This window comes from Coloeus monedula (genome assembly GCF_965178545.1).
Source record: "Coloeus monedula genome assembly, chromosome: 12".
NCBI lineage: Eukaryota > Metazoa > Chordata > Aves > Passeriformes > Corvidae > Coloeus > Coloeus monedula.
The window spans coordinates 999,505-1,026,110 of NC_138792.1; the positions used below are offsets into that span (position 1 = coordinate 999,505).

At 52.9% G+C, this 26,606-nt stretch overlaps 1 protein-coding gene across 2 annotated transcripts; it reads left to right on the forward strand.

The window, feature by feature from the left end:
- Window positions 1–219: 219 nt before the first annotated feature.
- Window positions 220–25,148, forward strand: ENOX2 (ecto-NOX disulfide-thiol exchanger 2). Of its 2 annotated transcripts, none has more exons than XM_082289504.1 (15): window positions 220–374; window positions 7,797–7,928; window positions 8,540–8,671; window positions 10,695–10,850; window positions 11,563–11,769; window positions 12,240–12,473; window positions 13,289–13,501; window positions 14,990–15,096; window positions 17,163–17,277; window positions 18,285–18,466; window positions 19,014–19,121; window positions 19,938–19,994; window positions 20,963–21,071; window positions 21,315–21,400; window positions 22,721–25,148. In XM_082289504.1, exons 3-15 carry the CDS (start codon window positions 8,575–8,577, stop codon window positions 22,850–22,852), a joined length of 1,803 nt encoding a protein of 600 aa, XP_082145630.1. In that variant the 5' UTR covers window positions 220–374; window positions 7,797–7,928; window positions 8,540–8,574; the 3' UTR covers window positions 22,853–25,148. The 2 variants fall into 2 exon arrangements, with proteins under 2 accessions (XP_082145630.1, XP_082145629.1); XM_082289503.1 differs by lacking the exon at window positions 220–374 and adding an exon at window positions 3,477–3,619.
- Window positions 25,149–26,606: the final 1,458 nt, after the last annotated feature.

Sequence of the window (26,606 nt, forward strand, 5' to 3'; positions counted from 1 at the left end):
GTGGCCGGTCCCGGTGGGATGGTCCCGGTCCCGGCGGGGTGTGGCCTGTCCCGGTGGGATGGTCCCGGTCCCGGCGGGGTGTGGCCGGTCCCGCCCCGCCGCACGCCTCACGGCCCCGTCCCGGTGCGCGCGCAGCGCCCGTCCCGCCCCTTGCCCCGGGTCAGCCAATGGGCGCGCTCGGCGGGGGCGCGCGGGGCGGGGCGGCAGCGGTGGCAGCGGCGGCGCGTGCGGGAGCGGCCGGGCCGGGCCGAGCCGAGCCGAGCTGAGCCGGGCCGAGCCGGGCCGAGCCGAGCCGAGCCGAGCCGAGCCGAGCCGAGCTGAGCTGAGCCGGGCCGAGCCGGGCCGAGCCGAGCCGAGCCGAGCCGAGCCGGGCGGTGAGTGCGGGAATCGGGGGGAGCGGGGCCGGCCCGGCCTCGCCCTGTCCCGGAGCCCCGGCGGGAGAGGCGGAGCGGGCGGCGGGGAGCGGGCGGCGGCCGCGGCTGGGCCCGGAGCGCTCCCCTGCCGGGGCCCGGGCGTGCGGAGCGGCCGCCCCGCTCTCCATCGCCCTCCGGGCCGCTGCCCGGCCGTCAGCGGGGCTCGCCGGGCAGGACCGGCCTCCTCCGCGGCTCCGGCCGGGCCGAAGCAGCCGGGGAGTTTTGTGGAGGGTCTGAACAACCTCGTGGGAGCCGTCGGGACTTTGGAAGACTGGCGGGGACACCCGCGGGGCTCCGGTCCGTCCGGGTGGTGGGCAGGCTGTGTGGGAAAGTTTATTCCATGCGGGAAGTGTCTGGGCCACTGTTTGGGTTCAGTGGTAGTTAAAATCACTTCAGAAAGAACGTGAAAATCGCGTCAGAAAGGATGGAGAGTGTCCAGCGAAAGGTCTGGAGCCGCAGGAGCAGCTGAGGGAGCTGGGAAAGGGGCTCAGGCTGGAGCAAAGGAGGCTCAGGGGGGACCTTGTGGCTCTGCACAAGTCCCTGACAGGAGGGGCAGCCGGGGGGCCGGGATCTTGTGCCGTGTCGTGTTTCCCCAAGGTGCGAGGAACTGGCCTCGGGTCGCGCCAGGGTGGGTTCGGGTTAGGCATTAGTAACAATGGTTTCTCTGCCAGAGTGGTCAGGCCTTGGAATAAATTCCTCAGGGGGTGGTGGATGCACCACCTCTGGAAGTGTTCAGGAGGCACTTGGGGATGTGTTTTAGGGGTTATTGTGGTGGTGCTGGTGGGGTGGATGATCTTGAAGGTCTCTCTCACCCCCGATGATCCTGTGAAAGTGGCACAAGGAGAAATTGGTTGCATATAAAGAAATTATTCTGATGCTCCAAGAGTGAGTGGTTTGCAAAAGGGGTGGGGGGTGAAGGTGGCAGCAGCTTTCCCCCGGGGAGGGATGCACCTGGCTGTGCTCTCCCTTCTCCCGGGGCTCACACGTGTATCTGGGCTGTGCTGGATCCGTGGTGCCACAGCAGATGGTCCGTGGGCAGCACAGGGAGCTTTGGGGACGCTCGTGCCGGTGCCCACAGCTGCCGTGGGCTGCAGCTCTCCCACAGCCCTGGACTGTAACTCATATATGCACATGCACTCGTTTGTTTGGTTCCTTGAGCGTTTATATCGAGCTTCTTTAGTTTATGTGCTTCTTACTCTTATTTTCCTCCTGTTTTGGTGCTGTGTGCTGTTACCAGTAACATCCATCCAGGCCACTCTGCGTGGAGATGTTTTTGTTCTTTAGTGGCATGTGTTTGTTACACAAACATTAATCCTTGGGTAAGCTCCTCATTAGTCTGCACCATTCCTACCTCCCCTGTAGCTACATTTATTAGCCATTGTACTTTTTTGTATTTTCCTGCAGAAAGTTGCAGCAGAGCTGTGAGCTGGTGGGAAAGCATGGAGGTGACCTGGGGTAGGAGTTTGTCCCTCCAACTTGAGTTCCTTCTTACTCCAGCCATCCTCTTCCCTGTGCTGGAAGCCAAGTGGTTGGGTTCTCTGTTTCTTCAAGGCTTATTTGAGGAATTTTGAGGATCTAGTTAAAAAGCGCCTTGAGCAGAGTTGTTGAAAGCTGTGTGGGAGCTGGGGTAAGGTCAGGTTTCTGTGTTGAAGGTCATGTGTTTGGAGCTCGTATCAGGGATGAGGTTCAATCACCGACTCATTTCAAAGATCAGGTGTTGCTACTGAGGAATTCTGTATACCTTCCAAAGATGGTGTGAGATTTCTCCCTTAATCCCCAACTTTTCTGCTGACATTATTCCAGTTCCAGCAGGTCCATCCCGTCCAGCTGCTCCACTCTCAGCCAGCAGTTCCTCACGCTGGTGCTGGCTTTCCACAAGGCTCTCCTGCCCATCAGTCCAGGATTTTGCAATGGGGTTTTCTGATGATCCTGATTGCTGGCTCTCCTGGAGTTTTATTTGTGTATTCCCCTTTTTTCCCCCCCTCTTTTTCTTCTTCTTCCCCGTTTTTCTTCCTCAGTAGCTCTGCGTAGTTAGTCCTGCATCCCTTTGCCCATCAGTTTTCTTCTCCAAGCTTTTCAAAAAGATATTTCTGAAAACAGGAGCTGTTGAGCATTGTTCTGAGGTGGCACGTGCTGGGTGTTGTTCTCCAGGAGCGCTGAGGGGGTCTGGAAGGACAGAAAGGGATGGGGCTGATGAGCTGCCTGCTCTGCACCCCATGAAGCACGAGCAGCTCCCCCCCTGGACATCCCAGCGTTAGAGTTCCTAGATGTGTGTGCAGAGGGAGGGTGGTTTGGCAGAGCCTTGTGAGCACCCTGAACACATCCTGTGGAATATTAAATAATTTGGTGTGGTGAGCAGGGCAGGCTCCTCTGTTGGGAAGCACCGAGGGCTGTGTTGGGTCGCTGCTGGTGACACGCATGCGTGTACACACATGCTGGTAAGGAATTTTTTCCTTTGTTTTGGGTTACAACAGTGAGTGAAGAGCACAACTCACACAGGACTTGGTTAGCCCCCTATTTTTGCTGCTGTGGCTGTATTTTTGTGAAAACTCTGCAGGCTGGTGTCCCTGACTGGAGTTGCTGACTGCTGTGCTCTCGGCGCAAAGGAGAAAGGGGCTCTTCGTGCCTCTTGGTTTTACAGTGCCCTGCTAGAATAATTAGCTGCCTGAAATTAATATATTTCTTTCAAATACAAGTTTCCAGAATCAAGGAAAGCGAGCAGTGTGCCTCTTACCATCAGGGATTACCAGGAATTAATCTTTCAGTGCAAAGGCCACTAATCTCGGGCATGCAAACAGGGTTTGTTGAGCTGCGTGCCAGTGCTTAGAGCAGTGATGTATGAAATCCCTGGCAAATTCAGATGCTCTGGTTGTTAATTGCCTCCCCACCTGCTCATCCGCCTCCGTCCCCTGCATCCTGGAATCTGCCTATGGGTGTCAGTCACAGGAGATGGATGGTGACACATGGAGCTGCTGGGTGCCAGCCCCAGGCTGGCTTGGGCTCTCACGCCTGGGCAGTCCTGCCTGCCCCCGGGCAGTTCTGCTGTCACTAGGTCCCAGCTTTCCTGTTGTGCTGGGAGCTGAGCGTGGGGGCTCAGCCTGGCACTTGGATTTTCAAACCAAAAGCCAAGCTGGGAGCAGTGGGAGAACTGGCTGCACTCCTGCCTTACGACGAGCATCTTGCCATGTTCCTCGTGCAGTTCGCAGGTAATGCGGGGGGGTTCTGGGATTCCCTGCACGGATCCTGCTGTCCTGTAGGATTATCTGGAGCTGACAGAAGTCACTGTCAGAATTGTGCTGCTCTCATCAGCATGCCTGGCCAGCTCCCAGCTCAGGCTGATGACTGTGAAGCCCTACCAGTGATAATTAAGCCAGGAGTGTGGTAGAGGAACATGCACGAGCCCAGCAGTAGTTTTTGAATCTGGGAATTAGTTTTCAAAAGGAAATGATTGGGATCAAAATGTAACTTCAGAGCTTCGGTGTCCCTCTCCCTTCCCTGCTGGTCTCTTTTCTCCTGTGCTCTAATTGATTGCTGCAGATGTACTTTGGTGTCTTCTAAAGTGCATTTCTTGAGGGCTTAAAACCAGCACTGTGTAATCAATGGCACAGTGTATCCCGGAATCCAGTTTATTCCCACAAACACAGGCACCCTGCTCAGACTGAGCACTGCTTATTTCCTATATTTACCAATGTTGGCAAAAGGTAAATCCATATTTATAGTAAAGCCTGTGTTAGCCCATTTCTGGAGTTTCCCCGATGCTGGGAAAGAGAAGTCTCATATGTGTTCAGAGGAGCCCAGGGGACCCCAAAATATCACCTGAGGGGCTCAGAGGGACCTGGGGCACCCCAGAGTGTGACCCAGAGTAGTTGAGGGGGTTCCAGGACACCCCAAAATACAACCATACAAGCACCAGCCTGCACAGCCTTTTTGAGTGTATCATTGAAAGGCTTTTAGGTGTGTGACAGTGTCAGAGTACCTGTTCATAGTTGTAATTTGAGTTTTGGGGCAGAGGTTTATGTTCCTGCTGTTTATTAACTGGTTGGATGGCAGGAAAACTGTTCCAGTGCCTGGGCAGAGTGAGGCTGCAGTCGAAGTGTGTGGCTCCAGAGCAGTGCCAGGCTTGTGGCAGAGCTCGTGCCACCCTTCACTGAGTGTTCCTGAACCCAGCAGGGAACATTTCGCCCACATCCCAAGGTGGCAGCCCTGTAGGTGCTGTGTTGTTTCTAGGTGGTTCCAGGAGTGTTCCACAGGAGCTGCACAATCCCGTGTTTTCATTGTGATTTCCAGTGTTTCCAGCTCTTGGTCATGGGAATGATTTCAGAACAGGCTTTTCAGTTCACCTCAGGGACTGTTTGGGGTTTATTTTCCTCCTGGTCATTAAGGCGAATGGCCAAGCTCAGTTAGCAGGGTTGGAAAACCAAGTCCTGTCCTGGGTCTGGCACGGGACCCAGTGAGGATGGATCCTTGCCTTGATTTACGCCTGGAACATTGAGATCTTTGCTCTCTCTCCAGCCCCTTTCTGAAGCTGTGCTGTGAAAGCTGCAGCCATATTTAGCCCCTGGATTGATCCCACCCCAGTGGAATGGGGGGACTTTGCACTGTCAGTGCTCTTAGGCCAGTGGGAAGTGTGGACTCTTCCCATTAGGCACAGCTCAGCACCTATTTCCAGAGGGATAAACCGCCCACAAGGACCCGCTGTGCTGAGGGAGAGGCCTTGCTCAGAGTTGCCTTCTGCTCATCTTTCAGCATCCCCCCTTCTTTCCCTGATCTGTTTTTCTACTGAGGAATCTTCTAGCCCAAGTTTTTATTTTTAAATGTTTAGTCACTGCATTATGGCAGTGCCTCATGTCTCACTCTCAAAAATTGACTCTTCTGAAAATCCCTGGAGATAGGGATGAGGAGATGAAGGGCACACTGACACCTGTGCCACATATGGCTCTGGAAGTGCTGACACCGGTTCTGACACTTGCTGGAAACCCAAATTTTCTTCTTCCCCCCTTACTTTCTGTGTAGCATTTCCCAGCAAATGCAGAAATCTCATTTTGGCCTTTGCAGGCTGGCTCACTGCAGGAATACTGAGCAAACCTCCGTGGTTTGCTCCTGTGCTGGTCCCTTCCCTCCTGAGCAGAGCAGCTTGGAATGGCCAAGGACACTTCATTGTGGTTGGCACAAAAGACAGAGAGATGCTCCTGTTTGTGCCTCCTGGCTGTACTGGCTGAGCCTGTCAGCTTTTATCCTGCTCTGTGCCCAGGAGAGAGGATTTTTTGCAGCCTCAGCTTTCTTCTGAGCCCATTCTCTGTATCCAGTGGGGTGTGGCTGGAGCTCCGGCTGTTTGCTGAGATGACAGGAGAGAGGCAGGCAGGTCTGAAAGTTGGCTGCTGTCCACGGCATTTATCCTGTGTAGGGTGGCAAATCTGACATAATGAGGGTGTTGGGAATCTTATCTCTGGCTTGTTTTAATTTTTGGAGCAAACTTGCTGCTGCAAGAGCAGCAAGCAGGGTCCCTTTTACTGCTTCCATCGCCCACTTTCCATACTGCCCTTTGCTTTCCTGGGGCATTTGCTCTTTCTCCATCCTGGTGAAGTGAGAGCAAAGCTTTCCCAAGGAGTTTTGCTCCCCCATGTTTGTTGTTAGGTTCTGGTGGATGGTAGCTGGTCCTGTTTTGGGGAGCCCTGAGGACAAGGCTCATGCTCCAGGTCACACGGGTGCCTCCACCCAGAGCCTTCCAGGTGATTTGTTTCTGACTGTCAGCTGGCCCTGGGGACATTTGAGCATCCCAGCTCAACCTGGGGCTGGAAGTGCCTGGAGTGAGTGGCTGCTTGTGTTCCCCAGTGGGCTGGAAAGCAGTGGCTGGAGCAGTGTCCACTGGCATTGAGGTGCTGGTCAGTGCCAGGTGTCTCCACAGCGTTGTCTTCAGCCAGAGCAGTGTGTCTGTCCATCCTGGCAACACCAGTGTCCGGCTGTACTGCTGCTTCTCTCCATCCTTCCCTGTTCCCAAGGATCGGAAAACGTTTGTTTGAGTTCAATTTTGCCTTTTCTGTCACACGGGTGATATCAATGTAAGCTTAGAACTGCTCCTTTTCCTTTCTCCTGCTGTCTTCCCCGTGCACAACCTCTCTATTTTTAACCTACTGCATTCAGATTTGTTTTCCTGAGCCCTCATGACCTCCATGATATTTTGACTTTGGAATATTTAAGACACAGCATTGTAGGCATCCTGCATAGCCGGGCGTGACTATTGTTGTTGCCAGCTGAATAGTCCTTGTTTTTTTGGCTGCTTCTTGCGTTCTCACCTTTCAGTGGCTCAGAGAGGAGCCCTCCAGGCTCCCTGTATCCCCTTGGCTATTTACAGCCAGACCCAGCAGCCACGTTTGTTAAGTTCTTGGAAGTGGAATCCTCTGGAACAGAAACCACAATGCTGCAGAGAGTCTGGGGGAAGGTTTGGTACAAATGCCTCGGCCCATCAGTGCCTTGGGATGGGATAATTATCATTGTTGCTGCTCTGGGAGTTCTGCTGATTCCCCTGGGAACACAGAATATCTTAGAAATGTGGTTATCTGTATCACTTTATATGGGTCCACAAAAAAGATTTGTTTGGTTTTTTTTCTTTTTTTTTCCTGTATTGGCTGTTCAGAGTGATTTGCTGAGACAGAGGTAAATCAAACTCGATATTTTAATGCTCCTTTGGACTTGCATCCCTGCAAATGCTGGTTGTGGCAAGGCGGAGTGAGGAACTCGATGGTCAGTCAGTTCAGGGCGCTGGACCCATCTCTTCAGCCTGGAGAAAAGGAGGCTCATGAGGGACCTTCTTACTCTCCACAGCTCCCTGACAGGAGGGTGCAGCCAGTGGGGGTCTGGAGCTCCCCTTTTTGGGATGTGCATCCCAGAGCCCCTTCCACAGCCATGACCAGAAGCAGCTGTCTGGCAGGCTCTTGGAACAAAAATTCCAGCAGCATCTTCTCGTTTTGAAGATGATTCTCAGTTGTGCCTTGTTTTTTGGTAGTAAATCACTCCAGGTAAATTCTCCACTGGTGAAACATAAGTAATTATTAACAGTGTATTCCTGGACTGAAGAAACAGGGAAAAATCCAGTCCTTTGAGTTTCCAGGCTTGAAATGCTGCTCAACCCGCGGAAGATGCACCCCTGGCTTACACTGTCAGGCAGTTTGATTTGTGTGGGTGGTGGAATTGATGCTGGTGAGTAATATTTTATTGTGTAACATTCAGATCAGGTGGAGCTGGGGCCTGTAAGCAGCAGTCAGGATTCCTTCAGGGCCTGGAGTGCTGCTTGTGCCCACAATTGGGCATTTCTCTCACTACTGTGATCCAGAAGCATCACAAACCAGTTTAAGTAAAGCCTCTAAGTGTGCTCTTCTCCCTTAGGTTTAAACCACCTGCCCTTTGATCGTGCCAGCACCGAGTCCCTGGGGCTGGGCAGCGCTGCTGGCCCGCGGGGGTCGGACAGCCCGGCTGAGGATGGAAGTGACCCGAGGAAGAGGAGCAGCATTCCCCCAGGTGAGCCAAGTGCCAGCTCCATTGCTGGCAGTAGACAGGGGATCCCTGAATCCAGCCTGAGTGCAGCTGCTGTGCTGGGGTGTGGCTGTGCAGGCTGGGCAGGGCAGCTCTGGTGCTGCTGCAGCCCCACTGCTGTGCCTGGAGCCAGGCTCCGATTGTGGGATCTCCCCGAGGAGTACACAGTGATAGAACAGGGGGGAATGGCTTCCCAGTGCCAGAGGGCAGGGTTAGATGGGATATTGGGAAGGAATTGTTCCCTGGGAGGGTGGGGAGGCCCTGGCACAGGGTGCCCAGAGAAGCTGTGACTGCTCCATCCCTGGCAATGTCCAAGGCCAGGTTGGACGGGGCTTGGAGCAGCCTGGGATAGTGGAAGGTGTCCCTGCCCATGGCTGAGGGTGGGATGGGATGGTTTTTCATGTGCCTTCAAACACAAACCCTTCTGTGATTCTCTATACCTGTCCCAATAGATGTATTTTCATAGCTGGACAGAATCTGGCTCTTCCCTGAGAGTGGGTTGAGCTCTGGTTTTGGGTGCTGACACTGCAGAGCCTCACTGGGCAGAGCTGAGATCTGCTCTAAGCCCTTAATCACTTTTATGTTTCTCTCAACAGATGGTGGCAGAAATCTGAGCCTGGACTCCATTCCGATGGGATTGCCAATGTCCGACCCGACCGCCTGGGCCACCGCCATGAACAACCTGGGCATGGCTCCCATGGGCATGACAGGACAGCCCCTCCTGCCTGGTGAGCTGAGCCTGCCACAGCTCTTTGGGAATAGCCTGTTTCGGTGCTCTTGGGCAAACACCCCCACGTACAAACTGAGCTGTGTTTGAAATGCATTCATTCTGCACGTGATTTATTTAGAGACCTGAATTGAGAGGAAGTGAGGATACACGTGTTTTAATGCAAATAATAGTCATTGTGGGGTGCCTCTAGATACCCTGCAGCAGAGCAGGAGGAGGAGGGTGCCACACAGGACAGGAAGCCAATGATATCCAGGAACGAGTTACTCTGAGCTAAACTGGAATGGCTTATAAGGAAGGATGGGAGGAAGGTGAAGAGGAAAGCAACAGGGCAGCAAAATGGATATAGCAGAAATTAATGGAAGATTCTGCTCCAGAAATGACTACCTTATAGTCTGAAATACATGTGCATGGGTGAGTCACCTTGTACTGGGTGAAAGAGCTCCTGCAGGAACAGAGCTGAGCTGTGCCTGATTGCCCAGCAGTGCAGGATGCTGGACATCAAAGTCCTGAGTGGAACTGACTGTTCCAGTGCTTTGCTGCACTTAGAAGGATGCTCTCCCCTGCCTCAAGACCAGCCTGCTCACCTGGGGAGGGAAGTCTGTGCTGGCAGCACTCTGCCATCCCATTTCTGCTCTTGTGGCACACAGCAGGTGGGTTGCTGTGCAGCCAATCCTGTATTTAACACAACCACTTAACTTGCCCTAAGTTTTGCCTCCAGTCTGTGCTCTTGGAATCATGGAATGGTTTGGGCTGGGAGGGACCTTAAAGCTCATCTTATTCACCCCCTGCCACGGGCAGGGACACCTTCCATGAACCCAGGGTGCTCCAAGCCCTGTCCAGCCTGGCCTTGGACACTGCCAGAGATCCAGGGGCAGCCACAGCTTCTCTGGGCACCCTGTGCCAGGGCCTGCCCACCCTCCCAGGGAACAATTCCTTCCATATATCCCACTTAAATTTCCCTTCTGGCAGTGGAAGCCATTCTCCCTTGTCCTGTCACTCCAGGTCCTGATGCAGAGTCCTTCTCCGGTTTCCCTGTAGTGCCTTCAGATGCTGGGAGGTGTGGTGAGGTCTCCACACAACCTTCTCTTCTCCAGTTTGAACAGCCCCAACTCTCTCAGCAGTAATAGAGAAAGTTCTCTTCTGTCCCCGAGGCCTTGGTTCACATTTGGCTTTGCTGTGGAGATGGTGTTTCCATGTCCTTCTCCTGCTCACATTCTTCTATGAAGTAAAAATCAAATCTCTCCCATGGATAAGGATACAATTCCCATGTGCTCCTACGTCCATGTTTCGCAGCTGAAACAGGAAGGTTTCTTGTCCGTTCCTCCAAAAGCGCCGGTTGATGGCAGAGGGTTGGCCTCAGATCCGTGTTTTTGCTATGACTGTATTTCAAAATACCGAGGAGATGGCAGGTTCTTTGCTGCTGGAGTTGCTGCACTTGCCTGGTTGGTGAGATGATGCCCTAAATCCCAGAACCATTTAGGCTGGAAAAGACCTCCAGGATCATCGAGTCCAACCTGTGACTGTTCCCCACCTTGTCAACAGCCCAGAGCACTGAGTGCCACATCCAGTCATTCCTTGGACTCCACTGCTTCCAGTGCCTGACAACCTTTTCCATGTACAAATTCTTCCTGATGCCCTTAAGCCTGTGTCACAGCTGTCTGTGCTGCTGAACTACTTAATACAACCAAACTGGGTCAGGTTTTCCACTGTTTCCTTATGTCACAGGTGTCTTTTTGTGGACAGACCTCTCTGGGAAGGGTTTGACACTGGATGGGAGCCGGTTTCTACAGAGGAGAGAAGGAAGTAGTTTATTTTAACAGAGAAAAGTTACTAGGCTGTGGCAATGAGCAATGAAATAGTTTTAAAACATTATTTTAAGGGCGCAGATGTAAAGTTTGATGTTGTCACGTTCCTGATTTTCACCGGCAGGCGTGGGAGCGTTCCCCGTTTGCTGTCAGGGCTCACAGTCGCTGTGTGACTCTAGCCCCCCACTTGACTCCCTCGTTCTCTCCCCCACTTAGATTTTGATCCTGCTCTTGGGATGATGACTGGAATCCCTCCGATCAACCCCATGATGCCAGGCCTGGGGATCGTCCCACCTCCCATCCCTCCGGACATGCCGGCCGTGAAGGAGATCATCCACTGCAAGAGCTGCACTCTCTTCCCACCTAACCCACGTAAGTGTCTGCTTGTGCTGTGTCTCTGTAGGAGTATTCCCATGCTGGTGTTTCTATAAACCCCAGGTGTGTGTGAGAAAAGGGCCATTCCCGTGACTCACTGCTGGCAGGAAGGTGACAGAGCAACAGGAAAAGCCTGTTCTTGTCACTGAGTGTTTGCCATCTCCAGAAATAGCCTTTGCAGTTGCTAGATTGGTAAGGACTGGGGAAAAAGCCATTCCAGTTGCTGGGTATTTGAAGTGTTTGTGGTTTGATTCTCGTGTGTGGTGTGAGGTGTAGCTCAAGCACACAAGTCTGGAGCGTGTGCAGTTGCAGCACAGAGGATCCCCTGAGCAAGTTTTGTATGTGTTATTTACATTAGGGCACTCTTTTAAGCTGTGATTTTATAGCACCTCCCATGCTAAAGCTGGGAGCTCCTGGTGCTGCTTGTGTTCTTTGACAGCAGCTCAGTGAACCTCCTGCACTTGGGAGAGTGCTCGGAGGGCTCCAGGCTCCCAAGGTCTTTTGGAAACACGCTGGTGAATGTGCTTATTTTTTTTATCCAGCACCTCAGCAGTGCTGTGGATCCACTCCATAAATCTGAGTGTGGCATAGCCAGGTGTGTGTTTGGAGGAAGCCAGGAAGGTGTGGTCATCCCTCAGGAGAGAGGAGCAGGTGGAAGGAATGTGTGCCGGCAACCCAAAACCTGACCTGCTCTGCTTTCTCCCTTCAGATCTTCCCCCTCCAGCCACGAGAGAGAGGCCCCCAGGGTGCAAGACAGTGTTTGTTGGAGGCCTGCCAGAAAATGGGACAGAGCAGATCATCATGGAGGTGTTTGAGCAGTGTGGGGAGGTCATAGCTATCCGCAAGAGCAAGAAGAACTTCTGCCACATCCGCTTTGCTGAGGAGTTCATGGTGGACAAGGCACTTTACCTGTCTGGTGGGTGTGTTTGGCTCAGAGGGAAGCTTAAATTTCTGGGACAGAACTGTGATGGTGCCTTTATAGACGGAACAGTAGGAACTGGGGCAGATTTCTCTGATGCTGTGTCAGTTTGCCTTCTGCTGCTGTTGAATTTCTGCTTAAATACAAGAAAGCAGCTCCTGAGAGGAAAGGCAGCGATGCTTTGTCACCTGAAAACGTATACAAAACATTGGGCTGAGGTACAGAGTCTATCCCCATCTTACATGGATAAGTGCCCAGCTAATTCTCTAGATAGTGCCTACAAAAATGGACAGTTGCTCCTAATTTGCTGGCTGGGCTTGACTTCATGGGGTTTTATTTGGCTGATGGGCTTGGCTCGGTAGGATTTTCTTCTCTATCAGCCATCGGGGCTGAACCCCGTGGCCTCCTTTTGCCACGGGAGCCCCAGGTAAGCCCCCGTCCTACCTGAGCACCCTCATTCCCGCCAGGCTACCGCATCCGGCTGGGCTCCAGCACGGACAAGAAGGACATGGGGCGGCTGCACGTGGACTTTGCGCAGGCGCGGGATGACCTGTACGAGTGGGAGTGCAAGCAGCGCATGCTGGCGCGCGAGGAGCGGCACCGGCGCCGCCTGGCCGAGGAGCGCTTCCGCCCGCCCTCCCCGCCCCCCGTCGTCCACTACTCCGACCACGAGTGCAGCGTGGTGGCCGAGAAGCTCAAAGGTGAGAGGGGCTGGGCAGGCACAGCGCTGCGTTCGCCGGGGGCGCAGCAGCTCTCCGCCAGATTCCTTCTTTTTGTCAGAAAAATCCCCCGCGCTTGAATCGTATCTGTAGAAGCTCAGGATGGAGAGGACCTGAAGGCTCACCTGGCCCAACCTTTCTTGGCAGAGGCACGGTCTAGACCAGATGGCCCAACACTCTGCCCAGCCCAGTCTTGAAAGCCTCTGGTCTTGGGGAACCCAGCGCTTCCACAGTGCTGCCATTGTGAAAAGTTGTCCCCAGGAGTACCCATTCCCCCTCATCCTTTCCATCTTCATAGCCCTCCCCAGGATTTAGTGATGAGGTCTCCCCATAATCTTATTTTCCCAAGGCTGAACAAACCTGTTGAGTGCAGCAAACTTGTTCAAATCAAAACTGTTCAGTACAAGTTTCTTCCAGATAATTTTGGTTAAGGTTGAAAGGACTAGTGTAAGACCTTCTTGGAAGCCTGAGATTCATGTGTGACCTGATGATTTTGGAGCTGGAGGACATTTCCTTTCAGGGCCCATCTGAGTAGACATGGAGTTTTCCAGTAAGTTTCTAGTGCTCGTTCCTCCTCTTGCTGCACCTCAGCAGGTGATTTGCTCCATCAGCTTGGTGCTAAACTTGCCTTCCTTTGTACAGCCATGTGTTCAGATCCTTCCCTGCTTCCAGGAGTCATGATCAGTCACCTGAAGGATGCTGACCTTTGAAGGAGCAGTTCAGCTCCAGGAAAAGGACCTGAAAGCTGCCCAGGCCACCCCAGAGCTGTGGTGTAAAGCTGTCCTTTCTTGCTGCAGATGACACCAAGTTCTCGGAAGCCATCCAGACCTTGCTGACCTGGATAGAACGTGGGGAAGTGAACAGGAGAACTGCCAACAACTTCTACTCCATGATCCAGTCGGCCAACAGCCACATCCGCAGGCTCGTCAACGAGAAGGCGGCTCACGAGAAGGAGATGGAAGAAGCTAAAGAGAAGTTCAAACTGGCTCTCTCAGGGATCCTGGTGCAGTGTGAGTGGTGTCTCCACGCTGGATGTTGGTTGTCTGCTGTAGGGAAGACTCTTTAATTTCCAGAGTCTGGAGAGGCCCCGCTAAAAGGGCTCTGGGAAAAGAAGTGGCAATCGCTTCTGTGCAGCTATGGCTGATTTGGAATCATGTGGCACTAACCTGGCAAAAATTCCTTGTGGGACTTTTTACTGGAGTAAGAGTCCACATCTGGGGGGAGGAGAGAATGAATTCTGAATTTGTTTCCTCTTAATTATCGTCTGTTATTAGTTCTGTCATCTTTTCAACCCCTCCTGTGCACAGACAAGGTAAGTTCCTGGGAATCTGGTGCCTCAGCCAAGTGTGCAGGATTTGTTCGCCAAAGGTAGGACGCAGCAGAGTGCTTCTGACACCCTGCTGCAGAACCTGGGTCTTTCAAATCCCAGTACTTTAAAAACCAGGAAATCAAGGAAGAGGCATGGACTGTATTAATTCCAGGATGTGATTTGTAACAGTTCCTCAGACCATTCCTTGCCTCTTACACATCCTTGCTTTAATAAATCTGAATATTTTTACTTCTTTCCGGGTACCTTCTCCACAGTTGTACTAATTCTCCTTGAGCCCCTTGCCTAGCTTGTGAACATTCTTAACTTTTGGTTTTGTATCTAATGATTTTAGCTGTTAGTTGATTTTTTAAATTATTTTTTTTCTTTAAATTCTGTTAATGGTAAAAACTACGGGCACACGGTCCAGAGGGACATACAGTGAGCACTGCAGAGTAAGTAGTAATAGAGACTAGTGTGTAACTCCACTCTCTGAAACCAAGATGGATATCTCAGCCACTCTTAGGTTACTCTAAGGAGCAGGGAGATGTGTTTGTTTTGTGAGAATTATGGGTGCTGCATCACAAGCATAGAAAAAAGTCAAGTGGATGTGCTTTGTGCTGTGGGTGAGCTCTCAGCCAAGGAGAAACACTTTGTGTATTCCAAATCCTGTGAATTTTCTAGACAAGCAGAAGGCATAAATCCCAGGACCAAGAAAAGGTGATGGCTGGTGCCTTTGCTTTGATCCTGGTGCTTTTCCTGTAGCTCACACAGGCTGTGGCACTGTCCAAGGGCCAGAACTCGTGGTTGTAGCTCATCACCCCCTTTCAGAGGTGAGTCCTGCCCCTCTGAACTTACACTCCCAGCCAGCCTCACACAGCATATTTGGCTATTTTTCAGCACCTGTGCTGCCTTTTTCTCCACGTGTCCTGCCTTTTTCCCAGCTGAGAGCAGAGCCCGTTCCCCAGTTGGTCGTTGCTCCGTGAGCGTTTGGCACTGGCCTGGTGAAGCCCACAGGGCTCTTTCCAGACACTGAGCCCCTTCCCTGAGCGTAGCGTCAGCGCAGTGCAGTGTTATGAGAAAAGGGGAGCCAAACCACCTGCCTGATTCCACTTTTTTACTCCTTTACTCCTCTTGTTCGCCCTCTCTGGATGCTATTCGGGCCCGATTTGCTGCTGATTTGCTACTCCAGTCGAGCAGATAGTGGCCGTGTACCATTCTGCCTCCAAACAAAAGGCTTGGGACCATTTCACGAAAGCTCAGCGTAAGAACATCAGCGTGTGGTGCAAACAAGCAGAGGTTGGTAATCTTTTCTTGTGTTAGATCCTCCAGCACGGTCTCTTGCTTGTCAGGATGTTGATGTTCAGTTTGCACGATGCTCGCGTGGATAACAACACCTTCCTTCACAGTGTGAGGTGGGGATCACTCAGGAGGCTCTTGTGGTACAGGTAATAAATTTTCTCTTGGTATTTGTGTCACCAGTAGCAATACATCGAGACCCGTCTGCTGATTGAAGTTGTGCACAGTAACAGTCATAATAATGATAATAAACGTGGATTTTTCTGCTGGTTTTAATATTAAAGCAAGAAGGATTTCTAGAGAGATGTTTAAAAAAGCAACAACAAACCCTAAGTGTCATCAGAATCTGTTTTATCACGTTTTTGTGTGATATTTCCACCTTGAGAGGTGGAAATGATTGCAGATGAACAGCCTGGAAAGCTTGAGGGCGGATGTTCTCATGTTTGTGTATTTATCCCATGAAGTGACATGATGAAATGTGTGGTTTAAAGATGGTGATCAGGAAGGAGCTGATGGAAGAAGGCTTGTCACTCTCACTGCTCTTCCTGCAGGAGGAAGAATAGTTCTTAGTCCAATAAGATTTGATCAAATCAGATAAAGGAGTCAGGCAGAATGTCAGAAATAAGGAAGCTGAGGTAAAGAAAGGGTGTCCACTGGAAAGTGATGGGTGGGGAGATGTTTGTCCTGGGGGCTGTGGTGAAATCCGTGCTGCCAGCTGTCACCTTGGGCCTGCAGGACCTTGCACTTGGCCTTGTTGAGTCTCATGAGGTTTAATCCCACTCCTCCACCCTGTCCTGGTCCCTTTGGCTGTCATTCCTTACCTCTGGTGCAAATCGTCCTGTGGTTCTGGGTTTGTCTGGGATATTGAGTTCCTTACAACAAACTTGGAAAGGAAGTCTATCCCAGCAAAGCCAGGAGCTGCCTTTCACCTTTAAGATTATTTAACAACCAGAGTGAATTTGGGCAAAGCTGAGAGGCTGGTGATCCATGGTCACTGCAGGCCAGAGATGTGCAGGCTTGGGATCCCTGTGGGCTGGAGGTGTCCAGGCCTGTGATCCTCGTGGATTGGGGTGTCCAGGCCACCTTGCTGTACAGCTGCAGCCTGAGAAGGCTCTGGATCATGCCCAGCCAGGGCCCTGCTGGTACCAAGCAGGTGGTTGATCCTGCACCATGCTGGAACACTAAATGTCCATGCTGTCCTGGGAAGTTCCCAGCTGTGATCCCCCCATGAGACTGCACTTGTGGGACTTGCCAGAGCCCACTGAGTCAAACCTTGGTAGCAGCTAAAAGAGGAGCCAAGGTTCCTTTTGCACCTGTGCAATCTGATTCAGATTCACTCTGAGCTCAGTGCTCCTGTCCTTCCCTGCCTTCTGATTGCTGGCTGTGGCTGGGGTGGGAGCTCTCTCTCCAGCTGGAGCTGTCTTTTGTTCCAAGGTAAGTTCTCCCAGTGGGAGGAGGCTGTGAGACCACTGGTGAGGCCTCTTTCAGGAGCACTTCAGCTGCCAGGGCTCAGTCTGCTGCTCTCCCCCAGCTTAGGGACTGCTCTTAAGGGAAGGTGGAAGCCACAAGATGCAGCTTCTTGGTACAGGTGTTGGCAGATATATTTATAAAAACGTTGTGAGTAGATGATGCATTTTCAGGTGTAATTTAAAATGTCTCTCAGCTCATTGTAGATACCAGATGCTGGCTAACGGGTCTCTCAGCCTTTTGGGGTCACCTTGAGGAGGTCCCTGTACATGCAGGGGTGAAGCTGTAGCTTGCTTTGCTCTGTCCCAGCTCAGGTTGGGACTTTTGGCTCCAGAGAATTAGGGCTGACTCCAGTTCCTCACACAGCAAGGCTGACCTGCCTCATCACAAGAGCAGAAGGGACATGGAAGAGTCAGTAATCCCAGCAGCACTGGCAGAGTGTGCTGGATATTGCCCTTGATCTAATAATCTGTGCCAGTTTTTGAATCGTATCCTGGAGTTGTGTTTTGCAGACCTAGATTTCAGCAACTTTTCATCCAGTTCAGCCAACCTGTTCCTCGAAATGTGTATTGAAACCCCCTCTGCTTTCTGAACCCCAGGAAATCCGTAACATCCACAATGATGAGCTGATGGGCATTCGGAGGGAGGAGGAGATGGAGATGTCTGACGAAGAAATAGAAGATCCATCAGAGATGAAAGAAACAGAAGAGTCAGGTAAAATCCCTTTTTGCAGCTCATAACGTGCTTCTCTTCAGTGGTTTCTTTCAGGAGTCCCATTCTCAGTGTTTTGTGCCCCAAAGTGGCCACGGGCAGAGCAGAACCAGTGCAGTTCTGGAGCTGTTTCCTCTCGGTGCCTGGGTCTGCAGCCAGGGTCTGTCACTGCTCCCTGCCACACTCAGGGGAACCGAAAGCAGTGTCTGAGCTGCTGTTCCTGGGAGAGGGTTGGGATTCCTGGAGCTGGATGTGGAGGAGCTGGAAGCTCCCTGCCCTGTGCAGGTGGTGTCCAGGGGCAGAGGTTTACCCTAGAGCTGTCCCGTTCCAGTGCACTCCTGAGTCTGCCTCGGGATGCTCTTCCCCTCCTTTTTTTTACCTCTTCCAGCCTAAACATTGCATTGACACTGAGAGGGCCTCTTTGTCCAGAGGAGCTTGTTTACTAAAGAGATGCTGGAATCATGGAATGGGCTGGAAGGGACCTTAAAGCTGATTCAGTGCCACCCCTGCCATGGGCAGGGACACCTCCCACTGTCCCAGGCTGCTCCAAGCCCCAGTGTCCAGCCTGGCCTTGGACACTGCCAGGGATCCAGGGGCAGCCACAGTTGCTCTGGGCACCCTGTGCCAGGGCCTGCCCACCCTCCTAGGGAACAATTCCTTCTCAATATGCCATCCATCCCTGCCCCTCTGGCAGTGGGAAGCCATTCCCCTTGTCCTGTCACTCCATCCTTTGTCCAAAGTCCTTCTCCAGCTGTCTTGAGCCCTTTTAGGCCCTGGAAGGAGCTTTGAGGTCTCCCCCAGAGCCTTCTCTTCTCCAGGTGAGCACCCCCAGCTCTCCCAGCCTGGCTGCAGAGCAGAGGGGCTCCAGCCCTGTGATATCCCAAACAGCAGAAGCCATTCCTTTGGGTGCTCAGGATTTGTAACTGGGAGCTGCTGAGCCCCTGTGCAGGGTGGGGAGAGCTCCCAGGGGCTTCTTGCTCCCAGCTGTTTGACCCTGGTGCTGTCCCCAGCGCTGGTGTCTCAGGTGGAGGCGCTGAAGGAGGAGAACGACAGCCTGCGCTGGCAGCTGGACGCCTACCGCAACGAGGTGGAGCTGCTCAAGCAGGAGCAGGGCAAGGCCACCAGGGACGAGGACACCACCAAGGAGCAGCAGATGAAGCTCCTCCAGCAGGCTCTGCAGGGCATGCAGAAGGTGGGCCTGGAATTTTCCATAGCTGGGGCCACGCTGCAGGGGAAGGGGCTGGGATGGGCGGCTGAAACGTTTGGAAAAACACTCTGGATTTAAGCAGGATCCAAACTGCCAAGGGGGAGCAACTCTGTCGTTTCCAGTGTTGCTAAAAAAAACCCCAAAGCAAATATTGAAACCAGGGATTGTGTGTGAGCTGATAAATCCCGTGGAGGCAATCCATAGTTAATGGATTGCTCGTGTGCTCTTCACCGTGACTTCCAAAGTGCCCAGTCTGTCCATAACCAGCTGAGTAAGGAAGTGGGAAATCCGTCATTGGGGATGGAATTACTGCCCCATGTTTACACAACCGTGCTTTTTTGTATGCTGGTAGGCAAAGTTGGGATTTGAGGTAGATCCTTCTTGTTTTATGCTTCGTCTTGTAATGATGGATATGACCGGTCTGGTCTTCATGGAAAAGCCCTTCTAAATTGTATAGTCTTTGAACAATAGTTGGTGGAAGGCAGGTTAAGAAGGTGGCAGGCAGATTAAGAGTTTATCTTGTCTCTTCTAGCATCTTTTGAAAGTCCAAGAGGAGTACAAAAAGAGAGAAGCTGAGTTGGAAAAAGTGAAAGAAGACAAACTGAAAATAGAAACATTACTAGAAAACCTGAAGGAGCAGGTATGTGCCATCCAGGTCTTCCTTGTGCAGTGCTTGGATTTTCTGGTTGCTCAGGAGTGTGGTGAAGGACTTCTGTCCTGCTGCACTCTTGGTGAGAATGCCCAGCCCTGGTTTGGAGCAGTTGTCCTTGGAAAGTGAGGAGAAGTTACCTGTCAAATTGCAGGATGTCTGTCAGTAGTGGACCTGCTGATGCTTCATGTACCTGTGAGACAATCTCAGCAACTGTATAAATAAAATATAACTGTCACTGAACAGTGTACAGTGGCATCACAGCTGGAATGGGGTTTTATGCAACCTGAGCCTTTAAAAGATAAGAAAAAAGGTGTCAATTATCAGACTCTGGTATTTACAGTTGTGGTTTAGGAGCATGTTTTGATATGCCCTCCTTTGGAACGGGAAGTTTTTCTGGGTGTTCTAACACTTCTGTGCTCGCTGGGTTTATTCCAAGCAGAAATCCACACAGAATTCCAAGCAGAAATCCATAGTGCTGCTTCTCGGGTGTGATCCACTCTGATTTGATTGTGGATCAGGGCATGAATCTACACTTGCCTGGTCCTTTCCTCTATAGCACAGACACAATTACACAAGAAGCATGAGGCAGCACTGTCCCCCGTGGCCCACACAGCCTGATACTGGGTCTATCTCATTTTCCATCTTTAGTCCCACTTTTTTGTGCCAGGAGCTAAGGAAGATAATAAATGCTATTCTACTAACTAAAAATGGCTTTGTGCATTCCCGTAATCATCAGAGCAGGAGCTTCAAAACAAAAATGACAGATTATCATCAGTAATCTTGCCTTTCCTTGCCCATATATAGCAGAGCATGGCAGATGAAGAGGACAAGGAGGGAGATGCAGCTGACTGCCAAGGGAATGTAAGTCCAAGAGCTGCTTCTCTGGGACGGTGGAAGGTGTCCCTGCCCGTGGCGGGGGCTGGAACAGGGTGGGCTGTAAGGCCCCTTCCAACCCAACCCATTCCATGACTCTGTGATCTCCAGGAGAAGGCAGCCTGTGGGTTTGCAGTGCTGATCCAGTCCCTGGATCAGCTTCCACAGAGCAGAGCTCCTCTTTCTCCCCTGGAAGCAAATGTGGGGGCTCAGGCCATTCAGGCACAGCCTCAGCCCTGTGCAGCTGAGAACTGCACTGGTATAAGAATTTGAGCAAACCCAGGGGACCACTCAAGTCTATCTTCGTCCCTGGCCTCCCTCCAGCCCATCTCACTGGTCACTGGAGCTGTTCCCAGTTATAGCTGTCCACAGCTCTCAGGCCACTGGAATTCCGCATAAAATTAGGGGATAAAAGCAAGTCCTGCTTTTAGTGCAGCCACTGTCTTTGCATTGTTGTGTTTGTGTCAGGGATAATAAATGGTGCCAAATTCTGTTTTAATTCAGTACCACAAGCTCAAGTCAGGAACAGTCTGATCCTAAGCCCTGTGCAGCCCCATGGCACTTGATTAATCACATTTGTCTCAGTTTGGGCATTTGTAAAACAAACCTCTGCAGCTGAATTAGTCATGGCAAGGCCATGGTCTGGTTTGTATTTTGTTGTTTAAATCAAGGCCCTTCTGGAGCAGATGTCATGTCAGAGAGCAGGGCTGGTACAGGGTGCATGGTGGCATCTGGTGAACTTCATGGCCTTTTCATCTCACTTGGTGGCTCAGGCCCAGCAGCACGGACACAGCTGTGCTTTGTTGGGAGCATTCTGGAAAATAGAGAATACAGCAGTGATGGCTGCAGTGACTCAGAAACCAGGAAAACACCCCTGCATGGCCTGTTGAGCCTGCCCAAGGCAGTGCCTGGTGTGCCAGGTTGTCTGGAATGTGCCTTGGGGGTTTGTTTTGCAGGAGGGCAGCACGTCCAGAGTTTGTGCCTGCAGCCAGGAGAAGGAAAGTCCAGTGGAGAAGACATTGAGCAACAGCCCTGTGAAATCTGAGCGAGAAGTTCTCTTGGTTGGTGAGTCCTGCTGGGCTTGGTGGTGATGCTGGGGGAACCTGCTTCAAGGTGACCTTGCACTCCTCCTGCCCACCTCTGGCTCCTTTGGTTATCCCAGGGGAGGTGGCAGGCCTGGAACTGAGGAAAACCTTGAGCTTTGCTGGGGTCAGGGTGTGACCTTGTGCTGCCTGCAGTGGCGCAGGGCCGGTGTTCCCAGCTGGCTTTTGTCTCACGACAATGACCTCTGTGGTGTTCCTTTCCCAGGGATAATTTCAACGTTTCTCCACGTGCACCCCTTTGGAGCCAGCATTGAGTACATCTGCTCCTACCTGCAGCGCCTGGACAGCAAGGTGGGTGTGGGGACAGCGAGGTGGGTGTGGGGACAGGGGGGTGTGGGACAGGGGGGTGTGGGACAGGGGGGTGTGGGACAGATGGCTTTTGTGCTCCTTGAGTAATTGGGAGCCGCTGTGCAAAGGCTCCTGTCTGTACAAAGGAATTACAGCTCATTCTCCCCTATCCTGTTCTCCAACTGTCTTCCTTAAAGAGCCCCAGGGACAGGAGGCCCCACAGGCACGGGAATCCTGTCTTGGGATTGGAACTTTTCCAGCTGCTTGTGTTTGTGATTTGCTGAGTGTTTAATTTACCCTTTCCTAAGAAAACACGACTCCCTGGGCTGGCTCACTCCAGCCTTATAAAGACAGAGTTAATAATTCATCTCCTCATTCTAGCTTGGAATTTGTCTGTGGGGCCAACAGTCGCCTTTATTTTGGTTTGGAGCTCCTATAAAACTGCCATCACTGCATTCAGCTGCCTTCTGGAACTTCCTCTCTGGTCTCCACAGTGCAGAGAAGGGCTCCTGGAAGCTTCTGCCTGGGAGAACCCCTGTGCAGAGCCCACCCTTTAACCTGTGCTATGGCATCAGTCTCCTCGTGTTCACTCACGCTCAGGGCTATTCCCATTGTCCTTTGTGTTCCTTCTGAGCTCTTCTGTCTCCTCCTTGACTCTTGCAGGAGCTCACATTAGTTTGGGATGTTGTTTTTAACCCTGAGCAGATCTTTGGGCCTGAGGTGAGGCGGGAGGAGGGCGAGTACTTGGAAGTACAACCTGGTTTCTTGAAGCTGCCAACAGGGAAGGAAGGGGAATACCTTTCCCCTGTTCCCTGTCTATCATTCTCGCCAAGAGGGTCAGCAGAGAGCACAAAAATTACGATCCAAGGTGGATTGGAGCCCTTCAGAAGTTGTCTGTAGCCCTGAGTGTGGCTTGGCAGGACCTTGGGCTGACAAGCCCACCTCACCTCAGGTTCCTTCTCCTCAGTGGTGCAACCCCAGTTTTAGCTCTTGGCTCTGTTGGAGCAGCTCCTGCCCCATCAGGGATGTGAGAATTAAACTAAAATAAAGATAAAAGTGCTCCCTGTTCAGTGACTTCAATACCTGGGAGGTTTAAATCCATTCTCTTGCATTCCACAGAGGAGAAGTTCAGCCTGTCCCTTTGCCCTGACTCCAGTGTTGGTCCTGCAGCCATCTCACCCCCCAGTGTGACCCAGCATTATCCCCACGAGTTCAGGGAAAGCCTGGGTGAACCTCAGCAATGTAACTCCTTGAGTTTGAATGATCCCCAGCCAGCAGGGCTTCCATCTTCGCTTTCAGTGACGCTTTCCTTGTGTTCCCCAGATCTGCACGGCGGAGGTGGAAGTTCTCATGACACGACTGCAGAACACGTTCCGGCAGGAGCTGAGCGGGGTTGGGGCCAGCCTGGAGAAGAGGTGGAAGTTTTGTGGCTTTGATGGGTTGAAAATGACTTGAACTTTGACTTAACACTGGAAACAGTGGGATGGGGATGCTGAGAAAACCCGGGGTGCTCCTCCCTCTGTTCCTGATGATTCTCTCGCACCACGGCCTCGGGGTACAAGGTGTAAAAGTGAAACCAAGTCCACAGCAGCACTGGAAGGAACATTCTGCAACTCCTTTGGTCAGTTATTTGTTAATGGGCAAGTGCTGTTCAATATATTTGGGGAAAAAGCTCCTGCCTGACCCTTTGAAGCACAGCGTGTCGACTCCGTGTTCTGCCAATGTTGTATGTGCTTGTGTGCCCAAATTCCTCCTCCTCAGCCTTCCTTCTGCTGGGAACAGCCATAGACTGTCCTGAAGCAACAACCAAGGGGCATCTTCTGGTTTCTAGATCACCAAAAGGGACAAAAAAAGGCACTTTTTAGATATTTCTATGAGTAAAAACCGAGGTATGTTTAAACAGAAGATTTAGATGGCTCAGGAGCCTCTGAGCCAAGGCATTGGTTCTTTCTGTGCTGTTTTCTCTGGTAGCAGTTAAGCTGAGGTGGGGCAGAGGGGGATTCTGGCAGTGCCACTCGTGCTCTGGGTCAGTCTGTACAGAACCTTTCACATGGGAAGGGTGTTTAATTTCCTGGGGCTGTGGGTGAAGCAGAGCTACATCAGCCTGGCTTTTGGTGATTTTTACCACCCACTTCCTCCACCTGTGTTGCTTTGGAGACCAAGCTCAAGCAGCACAGACTCTCTGCTCCTGAACCTTCCCAGCACTGTTCCTCGTGTTCCCAGTGCACGCCAGGCTCTCCCCAGCTGTGCAGAGGTGCAGGGTAGCACAGCTCAGCCCATCGCTCCAGCCTGCCCAGAGCCCTGCGGGGATCCTCCTGCCCCAGCAGCCCCACATCCCTGCCCTGCCCGCTGTCACCTGCAGTGTTCCTGTTCCCACATCCTGACTGTTCCCAGCCCAGCAGCTCTCACTCTTTTTTCTCTCTCGGTTTTCCAGCTGCACTCTTCCAGCCCCTCCTGTTCATTCCCCACGCCCCAGGTGTTGGTGTGCTTCACTTGGGCTGTCGATCCCGCCTCATTTTTGGGGGAGAAGCCCCAATTCCTACGTTCCTGTTCTCAGGCACTTCCTGAATTTGTGACACATCCCCAGCCCTGGTGTCATTGTGCCAGATGTTTCGCCACCCTGTGCCATGGCTGAGGTGGTGCCCAGGTGAGCACAGGGACATTTCTGGAGTGTTCCTTGTAGCTGGCACAGACACCTGGTGTTGTGTGAGCAAATTCCTCATCCAAAACCCCAAAATTCCCCTGGTGACACCAGGCCTGGAGCCAGGCATTGACCTGCTGGCTCTGTTTCTCCTCCCACCATTCCCTGCAGGTGGAAGGATAGAGGAGAGCCCTCCCTGTGCTTCTGCTCCCTCATCCATTCGTCCCAAGGCCCTGAGGTCTCTCCAGATTACCTGGATTTCTTCCTGCACCTTCATCCTCCAGCCCAGATGAACCATCCTCTCCCTCTGCTCCCACTGGCAGGGCGTGGCACCAGTTCTCCCCACTGGGGGAGCTGGGATGGTCACAGAGGGGACGCCCCTGCTGTGCCAAGTGGGAATGTGGCACCTGTGCCAACTGTCCCTTGGGGTCAGCCCGGTGGAGAGAGGGCAGTGAGGTGAGACCTCTCCTTGGGAAAACCAGGGAAGAAACTTCAGGAATCAGGACGGTTCCAGAGCCCTGAGAGCAGCCATGGCTGGAGCACACCTGGAGTCAGGGGAGACGTGGGATGAGCGGGGCCGGGGCTGGGCTCCCCAGCGCGGCAGCTCCCGCGGCACAAGGGCTGCGGGGTGGGAGCTGGGATGGGGCCGGGGCACCGTGGGCAGCCAGAGCCCCCTCCCGGGGGGCTGAGGGGGCTGGGGCTGTTGGAGAGACCGGGCAGGTTGTTCCATGGGGCAGCAGGAGGGAGAGGAGCCAGGGCCTGTGGAGCAATGGCTGGTGCTGTGAAAGTGAGTCAGGGCTGGAGCACCCCAGGGTCCTGCTGCTTCCCCTCTCACGCATTTCCCTACCAGGGCCTTTCCAGAGGGGCTGAGGTTTCTCCCAGGAGAAATCTGTCCTGCAGATGAGCTGCCGAGGTGACACCCAGGGGTGGGTGACAGAGCCCTTCCCTCGGGATGAGCTGTTCCCGTGGGCTGTTTGCTCTCCCTGCTCCCAACACTGAGCACTTGCCACACTGGGAGCAGATAAAAAACTGTTAAAAAATGTTCTGAATAGTTGTGTCCCTGCAGATGAATGCTGTATTTTTAAGGAATAAACATTTTTTATGGGCAAATCTTGGCCTTGCTGCTTTCTTTGTCTTGTGTTTGTTGCCTGCCCGGGGGAGGGAGAGGCTCCATCCCATCTCCTCGGCTGTGCTCCTTCCCAGCTCCTCTTCCATGCTCCATCCCAGGTCCTCCAGCTTCCTTGCGAATCTCAAGAGCACTCACAAACACCAGGCCCCAGCTGCTCCCTTCTCCCTCTGCAACCTCGACGGTGACCCCAGCCCAGGCAGCGAATTCCTGGTCCATGAGCACCTTCCCCCCGCAGAGCAGCTGGAGTTTGCAGGTTGTGGCAGTGGTGGGGTGGACGTGGCCCAGCAGCACCAGTTTGTACTGGTGACCAGCATGGTCAGGGAGGTGATGCAGAGCAAACAGAACTGAGCAGCCCCCGGGGGTGTGTGCTGGGCTGGGAGGGAGCTGCGAGCGAGGCTGTGGCCCTGGAACGGAGCTGCTGTGGGGAAGGAGGCTGGGGGTGACTGGTGGCTGCTGGACTGGGACAGGCAGAGATCCCCAAACAAGCAGGAGCTGCTGAGGTTAAAGGGGAGCCTGGGGATAGCCCAGGCCCTCCTGAAGGAAAGATGCTCTGGAGATACCGAGCTGGCACAGGGTGCCCAGAGCAGCTGTGGCTGCCCCATCCCTGGCAGTGTCCAAGGCAAGGCTGGACATTGGGGCCTGGAGCAGCCTGGGATAGGGGAAGGTGTCCCTGCCTATGGCAGGGGTGGAATGAGATGAACTTAAAGGTCATTCCAACCCAAACCATTCCATGATCATGGGCCAGGAGCCTGGCTGTGGCCCCCGAGGGCTCGTGGATGTGTTAATGGGCAAGGAAGTGCCACTTTTGGGTGTTGGTGGAGGTTTGGGAGGCTCTCCAAGGTCTGTAACCTTCCAGGAACAACCTGAGCTGTAGATCCACCTGATCAGGTCTGTGAGCTCCTCAACACCAGAGCTCTACAGGGAACCTGGATGTGGAGAGCACCCGTGTGCCCAGGCTGTGCCAGCCCCCGCCGGACACTCAGTCACTGGGAAGATGCCATGAGGGAGCACCAGGAGGGTCTGCACAGAGAGCTGAGGTGGAAACCACCCACTGGCCCTCATCAGCCAGCCCAGGCAGCACGTTCCCAGCACATTCCCAGTGCAGGGTTCACCTGCCAGCACAGCCGATGCTTCGGGGGTGTCCTGGTCACCCTCGGGTGGGAGCGGGGAAGCCGAGGATGGAGGGGATTGAGCAATGGCCGATCCCTGCCAAGGCTCAGTGTCCAGCGTGGGAAGCACGGCTCCTTCCATCCAACCCTGCCCTCTCTCCACACGCTGTTTCTGGCTCTCATTTCTTTGGCAGAAAATTCACATTCTCATCCCCTCTCTCCTCCCCTCAGCTCTGGCAGCTCCTTTCCATCACTTCCCCACTTCTCCTCCCGCCTGTGGGCTGGGAAGGGCCCCTGGAGCCATTGAGGAGACGCTGCTGTGAAAACCTT

Coding starts and splice junctions, on each gene's coding strand:
- ENOX2 (XM_082289503.1), top strand. CDS start 3,598: ATGTTCCTCGTGCAGTTCGCAG. Junction 7,929..8,539: donor GAGGAGCAGCATTCCCCCAG/GTGAGCCAAGTG, acceptor TTCTCTCAACAG/ATGGTGGCAGAAATCTGAGC. Junction 17,278..18,284: donor GAAAGAAACAGAAGAGTCAG/GTAAAATCCCTT, acceptor TGCTGTCCCCAG/CGCTGGTGTCTCAGGTGGAG.